This window comes from Epinephelus fuscoguttatus, linkage group LG21, assembly GCF_011397635.1.
Source record: "Epinephelus fuscoguttatus linkage group LG21, E.fuscoguttatus.final_Chr_v1".
Classification (NCBI taxonomy): domain Eukaryota; kingdom Metazoa; phylum Chordata; class Actinopteri; order Perciformes; family Serranidae; genus Epinephelus; species Epinephelus fuscoguttatus.
In genome coordinates, this window is record NC_064772.1 from 13,334,984 (window position 1) to 13,349,406 (window position 14,423).

A 14,423-nucleotide genomic window follows, 5' to 3' on the forward strand; every position below is an offset into this window, starting at 1 on the left:
ACAAAACAACCGTCACACTAAACACGTTTCCAAGCAAATACAACATGCTAACGTTATTAGCGGCAGCCTATGGCATTTTACATACTAGCCTAGCAAGGAGTGGAGATTTCCTCTACTCATAGGAAGCCAGGATAAATCCCTAAGGGATGAATCACTAACGCGGCTTAGACTGCTATTTTAGTGGAGGTTTCACTGTCTTTACAATTTATTGTTTCTTATCTGTGAAATACAAATAAACACGAGGTTTGTTTCCCCTGCGGGAAATGGTTTCAACTTACAGAAACTGATGGGAGGTCTGGTCACGCGACGTTGGTGAGGTTGGGCGAGTTCAACTTTCTGTCAATAACAGGGGTGTTTTGAAAACACCCCCATTTTCACAGGTATTTTAGCCTCTCCCTCCCGCCGAAGGAAATAATGGATTAATTCTGGAAAGCTGTTGATGCAGCACTTTTTGCCATATGGAAAGTAACACAGCAATTGTTCGACCAATGAGAATACTCGACTAGTCGACCAGGAGACTACAGCCCTAGAAAAAAGGTCTGTTAAGACTATTTATTGTCATTATTACTATTAGATGGTCCACTGGTATAGACAGAAAATACATAATTAAGTATCCTAATCCAAAGCAATTTTTGCGAAGGATTTTTGAGTGCATTTAGAGCATAAATTTACTAATACAATATGTTTTTGTGTGTTTGGAACATAATTACATACTGAACGGGTTAAGCGAGATTTTAAATACAGGATTCATACTTTTAACATAATATTTACCACGTGGAGTTGCTCCTTATAGGTAAAAATCTTCTCCCACCAGTTTCATATGGACATTAAAAGTACGACTTTCCGTCGAGTCCCTGAAGGCATCGTAATGTTTCAGAGGCGTCAGTGCACTGCTCTCTGGCGCCGCCCCTCACTCAGACATGCATGTTGTGCTCTAGTCGCGCATTTTTCACTCGTCTCTGTTTATATTTAGGAAAAACGGGGCATTTTTAAACGAGTTGAGAGGCAAGCTTTCAGCGACACAAACACAGGAACATCTCCCACACCGGCTCTATCCGCTGGAGTCCCTTGAAGGTACGTTGTTCTGTGTGTTTCATTGGCTTTGTTGCTCCTTTTCCCCCTTTTTGCTGGTAATTACAGTCATTAGCATCCATCTTGGTGGAAGCTAATTAAAACCACTGCAAGGAGAAATGGTTGTTCCTTTTGCCTACCAAACATTACACCTTTGTGTGTTTTATGAGGTTTATAACTTATGTCATGTCCAGTATGCTTTTTTAAAATCCTTTGCAATTAAAACACCTTTATATTCCCTTAATAAATCAGTAAGGATTCAGTTAATGGGCCTGCTGACTTCAACGTTGAATTATGGCACTTTATGAGTATTTTGACCCCATGTCCTATCACTGAAAAATGTAAAATACCTTTATAGGTTGTGGTAGTTCACTTCTGTGAGAGTAATTCTCATGTTAACACATTGTGTCAGGTGTTCAGATTTATCACTGCAGCATGGTGTGTTTAGGTGCTGCAGCTTGCACTTGTTTAAGAATAGCGGAATCCATCATTATCTCCATGGAGACGTGAAGTAAAACAGTGATTTTACTTCCTGCAACAAAAACATGAAGATAAACTACTGTACTTCGATATTGCATCCAGGTATCATGCACCTGAATGCATCACCTCTCGCAGATATTCTGCAGCCAATATTAACCATATTTGGTAACAACAAATAATATGGCTACAAAAAAATGTAAATAATGAATAACATGATTTTTTTAATTAATCCATTATTCATTTTTGTCCCCAGACAGTTAGCGCTTTTCATTTTCATCACACATTCAGTGCAACAGTAGCATTCATGTAATATAGTAAACAAACTAATAGAGGAATCTGAAATGTGCAACATTGTTTGCCGACACCAGATATCAAACGAAAGCTGAAGACTATGTTATATTAAGTATCTGTAGGCTGTAAATTCACCAATGCCAAACAGATAAGAGGAGATATAATGTTATCTTTTAGCCTTATGGTGGAAACTTTCTCCTCCTCTGTATCGCTGCATTAAGTCCACGGCTGTCTGTAATGAAGAGGAGCATGACAGTCAAGAGCGCTCGCTCCACAGCAAAATCTGGGGATCAAAACATCCCCAGAAGTACACTGCACAGCACACTGACTAGCAAAAAACCCCCAAAACCTCAAATCTCCGGCTTTCAAAGGGCAGCCCTTATTGTTAGCACCATTGGCTTGTTTACTATATTATTTGAGTTTCATTGTCACAATGAATGTCCCCGCTCCAAATCTAATCTGACATAATTCTGAGTCTGGTACAGCCCTAGTTTACAAGTAACAATCAGATGTAAAGGTCCAGTGTGTAAGATGAAAGGAGGATTTGGTGGCATCTGGTGGTGAGGCTTATAGATTGCAACCAGCTGAAACTTCTCCAGGTTAGAATTCTTTCAGTTTTCATTAGGCCTGTGCGATAAATCGATTTTATTGATTAATTCAAATTTGTAGTTTAGGTCGATTTGTTTTAATGAAAATCGAGTTTCTCTTTAAAGCCCGCCACCGACGCTCCCCGCTGGGCTCCCGTAGTTCAGAGTGGGCTCACCCCTCCCCCCCACGCGCTTGATACACAAACATCATGGCAGCGAGCGGGGAAGAACTCGTTCCCAAGAAAGGGAACGAGTTCGGTTTTGTGGCGTCAGACACAGAACAAACAGCACCCCACTGCAAAGTGTTTGAAAGCTGTTGCAACCCAAGGTAGCAGTACTACCAATTTACTGCAGCACCTCAAACAGAAGCATGCTGCCAAGTGGGAGAGGTGTTGCTCCCTACGAAAATATCCCCATTCAAGTGCTTGAATTTGTTATTTACGCCTGAATGCAACACAGGCTTCACTCCATAGACTGTGTGTTCGGTGCCATGCTGCAGATTCGGGCCAGGCTCGGTTATAATTGTCTCACACTCGGGAGGGGCAGTATAATGGTAGGGGAAACACTGCCATATGATGAGAAAGGGGCCCGGTGGAAAGCGATCACGGATGCACTCACGATGTATCTTGCAATAGATATGGTGCCCATATTTACCGTGGAAAAGCCGGGGTTTATTAACATGCTGAAAGTTTTGGAGCCTAGGTACGTGCTACCAGGCCGCAAATATTTTCCTGAAAATTGATTTTAAGTAGAGGGAGAAAATCAATTTAAATCGTGAATCGTATTTGTTGTGAAAAATCAGAGATTTTTTTTTTTTAGGCCGTATCGCCCAACCCTAGTTTTCATGGTTCAGGAGGTTTTTACCAGGAGCTGAATTATCAGCAGAGGTCTCTTCCTCTCCAGAGCAAACAGACAGTAAAGCAGTTTCACTTTACAAATCAGTGTTGTTGTTTTTTTATGTTGTTCGACCCATCACAGACTGGCTGCTGGCCCATATATATAATATACATTACAATTAATAAAGACTGTTGGGCCATGAAGCAACATGTGTCTGTTTTACAAAGTGCTGTATATTTTATGTCTTTCTTAATATGTCACTGATTCTCATACCTTCCTACTATTACAGTTTTTTGTTTCAATGGAAAACCAACCACCCTTAACCCTAACTTCTCAGTGTTAAGTAGAGCTGTAGTCAACCAAAGAAAATATTGGTCGACTCAAGTCACACATACTCTTCAACTAATCAATTAGTTGTGGGGAAAAAAAATCTGCACCTTATTTTTACTTCTGCGGTGGTGTGTCTGTGTCACTCTGCAGTTACACCTCCAAAACACTAGTTGACGGTGGAGGACTGTGCTGTAAAGTTTAGTTCAAATCAAACTTTATTTATATAGTTGATTCAAAACACACATTAAATATGGCTTAATAGAGACGATTTCAAACAAAATAAAAGTACGCTAATTGACTTCACTATAAATTGCAGAACTGACAGACAAACACTTGTTTTTATCTGAACACATTTCCCCCACCAGTACAACATGCTAACGTTATTAGCACAAATCTATGGCGTTTTACATTGTATAAATTAGCCTAGCGTCTAGCGATCTTTCCTCTTCTCATGTAAAACCAGGGACAACAGTAGGATTGGGTCGGTATGAGAAAAAAAAAAAGGGTCCGGTTTTTGTAAAAAAAAAAACGCATCAAGTTGGTAATACCAGATTTTCGCCACTTGGGGGCGCAGTTGACTCATTTAAAATAAAAAACGACCTTAGGACAACAGAGTGACAGTAACAGGTTGTTTCTTTTATTCCTTACAAATAAATTTTGCAGCTTACTCAATCAGTGCAAACAAGGGTTGCCTCCTTCGTCTGGCTCAAAACCAGTGTTGCCATAGTGGCGCATTCCTTGATTTCGTCAAGACTAAATTGTCCGCCATTATCGACTCCCCGTCACTATTAAACAAACTCCAGGCTACAGTAGAGGCGCATGCTCACTCGCACCTCCTAGCTCAGTCCCTGCCCCACCCCACTCTCTCTCCTGCTTGCTGTGCGCTTGGTGAAGAGGCAGACAGTCACAGACTCGGGCTTACTATAAGCAGAGCGGACTATGTGTAAAAATGTCCGTGAAAAATCCCTGTGTTGTGAAAAATACATGCCGAACAGTCTTTTGTGTGACACTGGTGCGTGGAGCGAAGTCCACGCGGTTGTGCTTTGCGCACAGAGGGCTTGCGGACGTCCACTTTTCCGCGTACGTTCTGCCCGAGTATGCGGTCCGGTCGGTCTCAAAAAATAAAACCCGGTCCAAGACGGAGTACCGGACCAAATTGGTATTACAGAGAACCGACCCGACCCTAGACAATAGCAACATTTAACAAAGGTAATGGTACATGATTTGGGTCCATTACAACTCATAAGGTTCACCGACAAAACAAAACTTTATTACTGCCAGCCTTTGGCATTTTACATTGTATACATTAGCCTAGCGATGAGCGGAGATTTCCTCTGCTCATATGAAGCCAGGATAAATCCCAAAGTATAAATCACATGCAAGACTTAAAATGCTATTTTAGTGGAGGCTTAACTGTCTTCACAATTTATTGTTTCTTATCTGTGAAATACAAGTAAATACAAGCTTCGTTTCCACTGAGGGAAACAGTTTCAGCTTACAGAAACAGACAGGAGGTCTGTGTTACCGCGACGCCAAAGACAGTGGATAAACCAAGACGGTCCACTGCGAGTCAGTTTCCAGTATCAGTGTCATGTGGGGTTCACGACCACCACGCCCCTTTAGGAGACTAACAGCAGGTCCTGAGTCCATTGACTTCAGTGGGAGAAATGAACGTGATTACAGATTATGGCCGATTCTTTTGCCTCATAGTCACGGAAACAAATATTGGACCCATTTATCACAAGCCGAATATCTTCAGAACATTCCGACACCAAAATGGCAAATTTCAGACCGACAAATCAGGAGAAAATTAACTTTGTTCAAGACCTGTCTCTGTCTCAACAACACACTCTCACGAGATCCGGGGCAACAGATAGCTCCTCTCTGGTGCTGAAATCAGTGCACTTTTGAACTCTTTTTGGAGGAGAAAACAGATATTATCAGACTAATCCTACGATCTTGTACTGGGTTGAGCTAACTGAAGTAGTTTCATGTCATATCTGACAATGGGAGGCTTTTAACAGATGACATCCTGATGTTAGCTTTGCTGCTGCTGTTAGCTGTCCCTGTCAGCTGCAGCCACTGATGCTTTCTAGACATCGTGATTTTCCAAAACTGAATAAATACCACACATAGCAACACAAAACTGCTTTGCTAGCTCAATTATGTTGTAACTAAGATATCCGCTGGAAATTTTTTTTTTTTTTCACGGGCTGTTTATTGAGTTACTGAGTTAATACAGACATCACTAACAGCTAATGGTTAGCCCAGCTAATCTACGATAACCAAGCGAGGTTAGGGATACTCGTCTTTGATTGGCGGTTCTCCATCGTCTTTGATTGGGGTACGGGGGACAACGCCTACTTAGGAGACCGGAAATGTATACCATTTTATACAATGGGAGTATATTGTAGGTGGGCCATCTTGTAGTAATCCAGTATCTTTGGTGACGCTGAGCGTGGGCGAGTCCAACTTTCTGTCAACAAAGGGGGTGTTTTGAAAAAAAAAAAAAACATTTTCACAGGTAACTTAGCCTGTCCCCCTGCCGCAGGAAATAATGGATTAATCCTGGAAAGCTGTTGATGTAGCACTTTTCTCCTTATGAAAGTAACACGGCGATTATTTGACTAATGAGAATTTGGTCAGACGAGTGCATAGCGACCAAATAGTCGACTAGTCAACCAGGAGATCACAGCCCTAGTGTGAAGTGTCAATCACAGAGTGCATGTCTCTACATGCTGTAACTCCTTGATACAGAAACAGCTGTTTGGTTTGTGTAAATTATACTGAGGATACCATCAGAGATATTTAGGTTTGTTGCCTATGTTTGGCATTCACCTTATTATATTTTAGCTTAAATGAGGCATGAGTCTAGACCAGTGATGGCTATTTAAGAGGTGAGCATGCTGCCATTTGCCAGTTTTTTGAGGGGGGGGCTTTTCTAGAGAGGTTTGGGTCATTGAGACATCCTAGCCAAATAAATTTGAATTGACCTTGACTTAAATCACTGAAAAAAAGATATCACGTAAGTCTGATTCGCGTGTAGGCTACAGTAGAGGACCATATTAATGTATAGGAAAATGGAAATTCTAAATCAAAAGGGGAAAACAACATTTCTGTAGATAAAATAAAATTTTGAAAGCTGTTTCTAAAATAATTAAAATGTAAGTGCAAAAATATATGTGTGGTTCCCTGCTTATTCTTAATTAATGCTTAACTAATGCATGATTCATCATGTTCTGATGAATGTATTAATGGTTCATACATCATGAACTCATGAGGCTCAGTAATGATTAATTAATGACTCGGCCACTATCGGTCGTGTGTCATTATTAAGTTATTCAGTACAAAGGTACTGGACTAGTAGACGGATTGTTTGTCAATCATTAATAAAAAAAGTTCACCACATTAACTGAAGGCCCACAAACCTGATGATGTCATTGAGAGCTAACGCCAAACGCAGTTCATGAAGATTACAATATTCAACATTTTAATTTAATAACAGAAGAACATGACTGTGCTGGACATAATTTCTGTTACAGTGATAAAAAGATCTGTCATTGCATTGACTAGTGTAGTGATCTTGTATTCAGATTTGCATCAGTCAGTTGCTGTTAATCGTATGCGTTTCTCATAACTCATTGTCATGTGCATAAATTCATGCCTTTTGTTATGCAGAAATTCATATACGAATTAATGCAAATACCTAGCCTACTTAAAACTTTAACTAGAGCTTTTGTTATCGAAAACGTTTACATTTTTGTGTTTATTTTTGCAAATAAGTAGCACACTGTAAGTTCTGGTTGACTCCTGCAATTTTAACAAAATATATATTTTAATTGAATTCTCAGAAGATAAGAGATATCAGCTGACAGTTGTTTCACTCTTACTTGTTGTACTACAGTATTTCAAAGCTCTGAATACTTCCTCCATTACTACACCTCTTTTTCAGTATTTGTCACGCGCTCTGCTGCGATTATGTTATGCCTGGACCCATTGTTACGTATCTCATACTTTTGTCGTAGCATCTCGTAATTACATAATCAATATTTTATTAAAGATCTCCTCTCATAACTATAGGAGTCAGATCTCATAAACATGTGTAAACAAAAACATGTTGCCACTGGTCCAAGTTTACTCGCTGCCAGCTGCTGACAGTAAACGGCGTTTGTCATTTGTCTGTCACTGCATTTATTTGTACAGTATTATTACACTAGGACTGTACCTGACTCAGAACTATGTCAGTCAAATCAGATTTGGCTGTTCAATATGAATATTCAACGATTCTGCCCCCCCCCCCCCCCCCCACACACACACACACACACACACACACACACATTAAGTATTAAAGTTTGATCGGAGCTCAGCAGAACGTTCAGTGTGACTGCAGCATTCACGTAATAGCGTGAACAAGCTAACAGCGCTGATGATGGATCAGAAATGTGCAACAAGTATTTTCTCTGATGCTAGACATCAAACAAAACTCAGAGACAGTGTCATATAAAGTATTTGTGAGCTGTTAGGTCTCTGACTGATGATTCAAGTCTCCGACTTTCAAGGGCAGCCTAAGGTTGGGCGATATGGCCTACAAAAAAAATAAATAAAAAAAAAATCAGATTTTTCACAACAAATCCGATTTCACGATTTAAATCGATTTTCCCCCTCTACTTAAAATCAATTTTCAGGAACATATTTGCGGCCTGGTAGCACATACCTGGGCTCCAAAACTTCCAGCATGTGAACAATCTCCAGCTTTTCCACGGTAAATATGGGCACCATATCTCTTGCAAGATACATTGCGAGTGCATCTGTGATCGCTTTCCATCGGGCCCCTTTCTCATCATATGGCAGTGTTTCCCCTACCATTATATTGCCCACACAGTCTATGGAGTGAAACCTGTGTTGCGTTGAGGCGTTGTCACGTAAATATCAAATGACGTACAATATTTTCGTAGGGAGCAACACCTCTCCCACTCAGCAGCATGCCTCTGTTTGAGGTGCTGCAGTAAATTGGTATTACTGCTACCTTGGGTAGCAACAGCCTTCAAACACACTTTGCAGCGGGGTGCTGTTTGTTCTGTGTCTGACGCCACAAAACCTTCCCAAGAAAGGGAACGAGTTCTTCCCCGCTCGCCGCATGATGTTTGTGTATCAAGCATGCGGGGGGGGGAGGGATGAGCCCACTCTGAACTACGGGAGCCCAGTGGGGAGCGTCGGTGGCGGACTTTAAAGAGAAACTCGATTTTCATTAAAACAAATCGATCTAAACTACAAATTCGAATTAATCGATAAAATCGATTTATCGCCCAGCCCTAGGGCAGCTCTATATTATACATATACTTCAAATAGTATAAACCTAATGTGTAGTTAAAAAGCCACAAATTTGAAATAGTGTATAGTTTGTCATTACAATGATATAGTTCAGGTTTTAGTCTTGACTTAGCACATTTTTATAAACCCACACAATATTTGTCAAATACATAAAATACAGTAGATTGTAGGCTAGTTCAGTGAGACTACCCAGAATGTAATTTGAGCAAAAGGGGTGCAAAGTATAAGTTCTGAATTCTGACATTGCCTTTCTTTAGGATATTAAATTGTTAATGAATCAGTATCCGTCTGTTACAAGACCCATATAACTCCCCTCTGCTACCCTCCCAGGTTTGAAGAGATGTCGTCCGTGTGGCAGCAGGAGCCGTCGGGTTATTCCCCCTGTGTAGAGATTGACTCCAGCTCTGTGAGGTGCAAAGACAGGCTCACCTCTCCGGTCTGGCTGAAGCAGGAACAAGACGACCTTCGGATCATCAAGTGGGAGAACTTTCAAACGGGCACCTCAGCTGATGCTGTTCAGGACAACACACCCAGCAGTGCCATGTCTGGTGAGAGCACTTTCATTCTCTGTGTGCTGCTTTTCTGCAGCAGGATACCATTGTTGGATAGATCCTCTGTGCTGCCAGGGGGAAGATGTGTGTGGAGCATCCATGTTTTCATACACATGGATGTAAACTGTAAATGCAACTTGACTGGTTTGCAGAGGCATACAATCATAAAGCACTAATTTTAGTTTAGTTATGCAAGTCAACATTATGAGCTTAAACACTTTTACATTGCATGAATCAGCCTAGCAGCTCGCAGACTTTACCTCCCTAACCAATAACATGGGTTGTTTATACTTTTTTCTTACTCACTGTTGATTTAAGCCACTGCATCTCCTGACAGAACAGCACAGTTGAATTTTAGCCTGTATGCACGTGTTTTTTTTTAGCCTGATATTGTTTAAACAGAGCAGCTAATGTTGCCATAGCAAGAGCAAGTGGAGTGACATACCCATCCAAGTTTGTCATGTTTCCTGAGTATTTCAGTGGCATTGTTTGCATATGACATGCTTTGTCTGTTGACCCGCCTTTACCCTGAAATCCAAAGTATGTCTGCACTGCTGATTTATTCCCGAGAGGGGAGTAAATATCGTAATTGCTTTCTTTTGGCTGCTTGTAGATATTTGCCTGGTGCCACTGCTTGACAGTGACACAGACAGGTCATGGAAATTTCAAAATAAAGGGGTTGATATGGATAGATATCTTAATTGCATCAACGATATTGGCTCACTGATGAATGAATCATCCAGACTGATGCATCGTTAAACCCCCACCAGCTACCAAAACAAAGAACAGAGAAGCTCAGATTACAACACGCACAGAAGGAGCTTGACTTAATTTTCTGCTCAGTACACCATATCTCCACTGTATCTTTACATAGCAAATAGTGGTTGCTGATATATTGTGTATATTTGTTCTGAATGTCATGTATTGCACCTTCAAAATTGCAAGATAGGGTATTTGCAGTGGTGTAAAGCAGGGTATATGCAGGTATATGGGGTATACTCACCGCTTTTTCTGGCTGCTTCCTCCTCGGTAACCTACCCATCTACCTAGTAGTGCACTCACCTTATCAGCTAACAACACACCACTGGGCATTTGGCCTTGGCAGACGTCTGCGCTTTTCAAGTGTTCTTCTAGTTGTAAATTAATACGTACTTTAAAGCAACACAATGGAGTTTTTGAGCCCTCAAAATATATATCCAAGATCCTTGTGATGGTACATCAACTCACAATAGCTTGGATGACACCTCCATCATTGCTTGAGAGCATCTGTTTCACTTGCACTGGCACTATGCAGTTTCGGGGTTCGGGTAGGAACCCAGACACAAAAAAAGACTACAAAATTTGGCTGCTTTACGGCATACATCATATCCCCCTCTCGTCATATCCCCCTCCTCTCTTTAGTGTAGTGTAGCCGAACCGAGGTGAACTAAGTTAGACATGGTTGTCATAGCTGAAGCCACAAAGAAAAGGAAGAAGGTGAAGGTGTTGTCTGAGGAGACGAAGAAAAGAAAACGGGAGAGCGATAAAACAAGCTCGAGCAAGGATTAATATTGGATCAGCTTTCACATGCTGGCGAGAGCTGTAAGAGGAGGAGGGATGCCTGACCGATGGTGACCTGGCACTGTTACTGCTGTCCCCCCTCTACTAAGGAGACTCAGCAGAGCAGATTGAAATATGGCTTTCTACATGCTGATCACATGTGTTGATAAAGTATTGGCTTGGCTGGCAGAGGTTTTATTGCACTTACTTACAGTAACAAGCGTAGTTGTCGTCAGCTAGAGAAATCTTGAAGTTATATTCCCTTCATCTGCACCGTGGCCTCTCTGCTGTTGTCTGACTTCACTGAGTTGAGTTTGTGTGTGTGTGTGAGTGTGGGTGTGCACGCGCGCTGTGAGGAGGAGGTCAGCCCTGACATGCAGAGAGCAACTCATTTCTGAGTTTCGAAAATGAATAAATAAATATAAATAAATAAAGCAGTCGGCCTAATAATGTATGTACAAAATGCTATAGAGACAGAGCGCAACGCGCCATAATCTGAAAGCCACGCCCCCAAAGGGGAAACAAGACTGGCTTTCCCCTTGCACTTTCCCCTCCGTTTCCAGCCTGTTGAGTTTTCCCTAAGTCCAAATGCCGAAAAGTTGCTGTGTGGTGGGCTGCACGGCCAATAAAAACCCAGAACTGAGCTTTTATCAGCTGCCGAGCAGAAAAACAGAACCTTGTAGGAGACAAAAGTGGATACAGGCAATAAAACGGCTTCAACAGGGAAGAAACTGTGGGATCCTGACACTCGGTATGCCTATGTGTGCAGCAAACACTTTGTCAAACCCTCCAAATGTATTTTTTTTAGAGTAACAGTTAACTGTATTTATGTATGTTAAGCTAAAGCATTGACACATCTCCACATCGTGTTTTTTCCAAAATGAGCAAGGTAAGGAGAAGGGACACTGAGGTAGACTGGCAATATTAAGCTTATCAATATACCGTTGCCTCTCTGGTAGGCATAGCGTGCTAAAATAATCCTATGCCATCTTATTATTAGCTAATTATTAGCTAGCTATAGCTAATAATTTTAGCTAGCTAGCTAGCAATTCAGTTGTGGGGACTTGAATGCGTGGCTGCGCAGTGTTAATTTTGTCAACTAAAACTTAAACGAAAACTTTCTGTTGATGACCCTTTATTGCGTGACTAATTTGTGACGAGAACGTAAATTTAATAAGTACTGACAACAAAAACTAAAACGGAATCTCTGTTCATTATGAAGTGACGAGTAAAAACATGACGAAAAAGCTGAGGCTGGCCGGCCGGACAGTCTGGATTACAACCATCCTCAATGCCTTGATTGTTTTCCTTTTTAACCAATTAATAATCTTAACTCAAATTCAAACTCTCAGTCTATCTTTCTGATTGGATGACCTCCCCCCGCCCTCCGCGCTGTGGCAGTGCACGTCCAGTTTTGGCACACAGAAGCCTTGGCTCCACAGCAGGAAGCCGGGAACAACAACGCCTGTAAAACTCTGTAAAAATACACCAAAGCATACATTTTCGTTTCCAAATATTTATTTGAAAACAAAACCATTCATACGGTCAATAAAAAACATTTTGTTAATAATAAAAAACGAATGTAATCTCAACAGTGACCGCGCTGGCCGGTGGGACTGCAGCTGAACTGCACCCAATGTTCATTCATTCATTCAATCGCGTGTTCAGTGTGTGTGTGTGTGTGTGTGTGTGTGTGTGTATGTGTGTTAATTATTTCGGTGTTTATTTTTTTTTATTCTTACGTTTTTTTTATTAAAATGCGCAATTTAGCCAGCAATATTATAGACCAAAAGTTAATGTAATTTATTATTGTAGAATGTATTTAGCAAATCACAACTTTCAACTGGAGACACGGCGCAGCATGCCAAAAGAAATAAAAAAATAAAAAAAGGCATTATAAAAAGCCGACAAATAGTGTTAATTAATTGACATGAGACTTTGGAGAGGTTGTCAGTCCTATTCTATAGTCTGTAATATTTTTTTTTATTTTATCATAACTTCTCGGAAATTACTCAAAAATGCATTTTTTGTGTGCTTCTGAGCACACGGACAGCATAAACAATGAAATTACTATGACCGTTGCGGCCCTTGGAGGGGCTTGGAGTGTTAACAAACATTGAATTAAAATGGGCATATGATTAAATGTGTTGGCTAGGTTTTGATGCCCTTGTAAGAAAATACTAAATTAAAATGGGCATAACAGTTAAGCTGTTATGATCTTCTTTTGATGTCTTAAGAGGATTGGAGCTTTATTCTTGCAGATTGTAAGTCATTTGTTGTGCAAATGTACAGAAAATAAACAAGAACCTGTGAAGGACATGATTATGTTTTGCACTTTTTCTAACAAGCCTTAGACATTCATTTTTATTATACAAGAGTAATATAGTACATTCTTAGTTTAAATGACTAAACACACAGTTAAAGGTATGCTTACAATGGAGTTTTTACTACCATGACAAACATCCTTTTGTAAAATCTATTACAGTATAACAAAACTGTGAAATTACGTCAAAAGACTAAAATGAGACTAAAACTAAAACTCATTTCCACTGAGAAATTTTAACCAAAACAAAACAAAACTAAAAGACTAAAATGTGACTTTAACTAAATCCAGTCTTTGGTGAGTGACTAAGACTAAAATGAAATTAAAAAATTCTTGTCAAAATTAACACTACGGCTGCGGAGGCAGAACGATAGCGAATGAGCGAAGAAGCAGACGGGAAAGCGGGCCTCGTTTCCCCTTTGGGGGCATGGCTTTCAGATTATGACGTGTTGTGCTCTGTCTCTATAAGGCTACTTTATCTGTTCTGAAGACATGATGATCATGCGTTACACGGCCAGCTTCAGGAAGTTCACTGGTATTGTTGGCTTGTCAGCAAATGCATGTGCACAGTGACAGTGTGTGACAGTTTTAACAGACAATACCGTTTTTTGTCTGTAGGGGGACCCCGTGAGGTAAAAAGCACAATCCTCCATTGTGTTTAAGACGTCACTTTGGATTGAGGTAATTTCTGATGGGTATTCTACAGTAACTTCAATAAAAGTTTTATCTTCCATCTCAAGTGATATTGTTGTTGGATTTCAAATATTAATTTGACTGATGCTAGCAGATATAAGAAGCATTCATATTTCATGTTAAACATAAATATCACCCAGGTCCGTATGTGTATCTACACAGCAGTCAACACCTTTCACATTGACAACAAGAAGAGACACAAGAGACAAGTATTTAATGAAATCTGTCAGATTTAATGTCTCTACACACAAAAGAAGTAATTCAGTGCGTGTGTAAGATAATGTAATGACAGACAAAGGCCAGTCTTTATAAGATAAGATAAGCCTTCATGGATCCAAAGAGAAATTCAGGTGTTGCAGCACAAAAAAACAGAAATTAATTCAAATGAAT

General features: G+C 40.4%; 1 protein-coding gene across 2 annotated transcripts in view; it reads left to right on the forward strand.

Moving 5' to 3' along the window:
* Positions 1-421: 421 nt before the first annotated feature.
* The window catches only part of LOC125881882 (coiled-coil domain-containing protein 106-like), a 61,779-nt gene continuing 47,777 nt past the window's right edge, over positions 422-14,423 (forward strand). The window contains exons 1-3 of one of the 2 annotated variants that reach the window (XM_049565309.1): positions 422-537; positions 974-1,074; positions 9,258-9,475. In XM_049565309.1, the coding sequence (XP_049421266.1) occupies positions 9,268-9,475 (208 nt within the window). In that variant the 5' untranslated portion in view covers positions 422-537; positions 974-1,074; positions 9,258-9,267. Of the gene's footprint in view, positions 538-927; positions 1,075-9,257; positions 9,476-14,423 lie in introns of those variants that run through there. The other variant, XM_049565308.1, reaches the window with a different exon arrangement.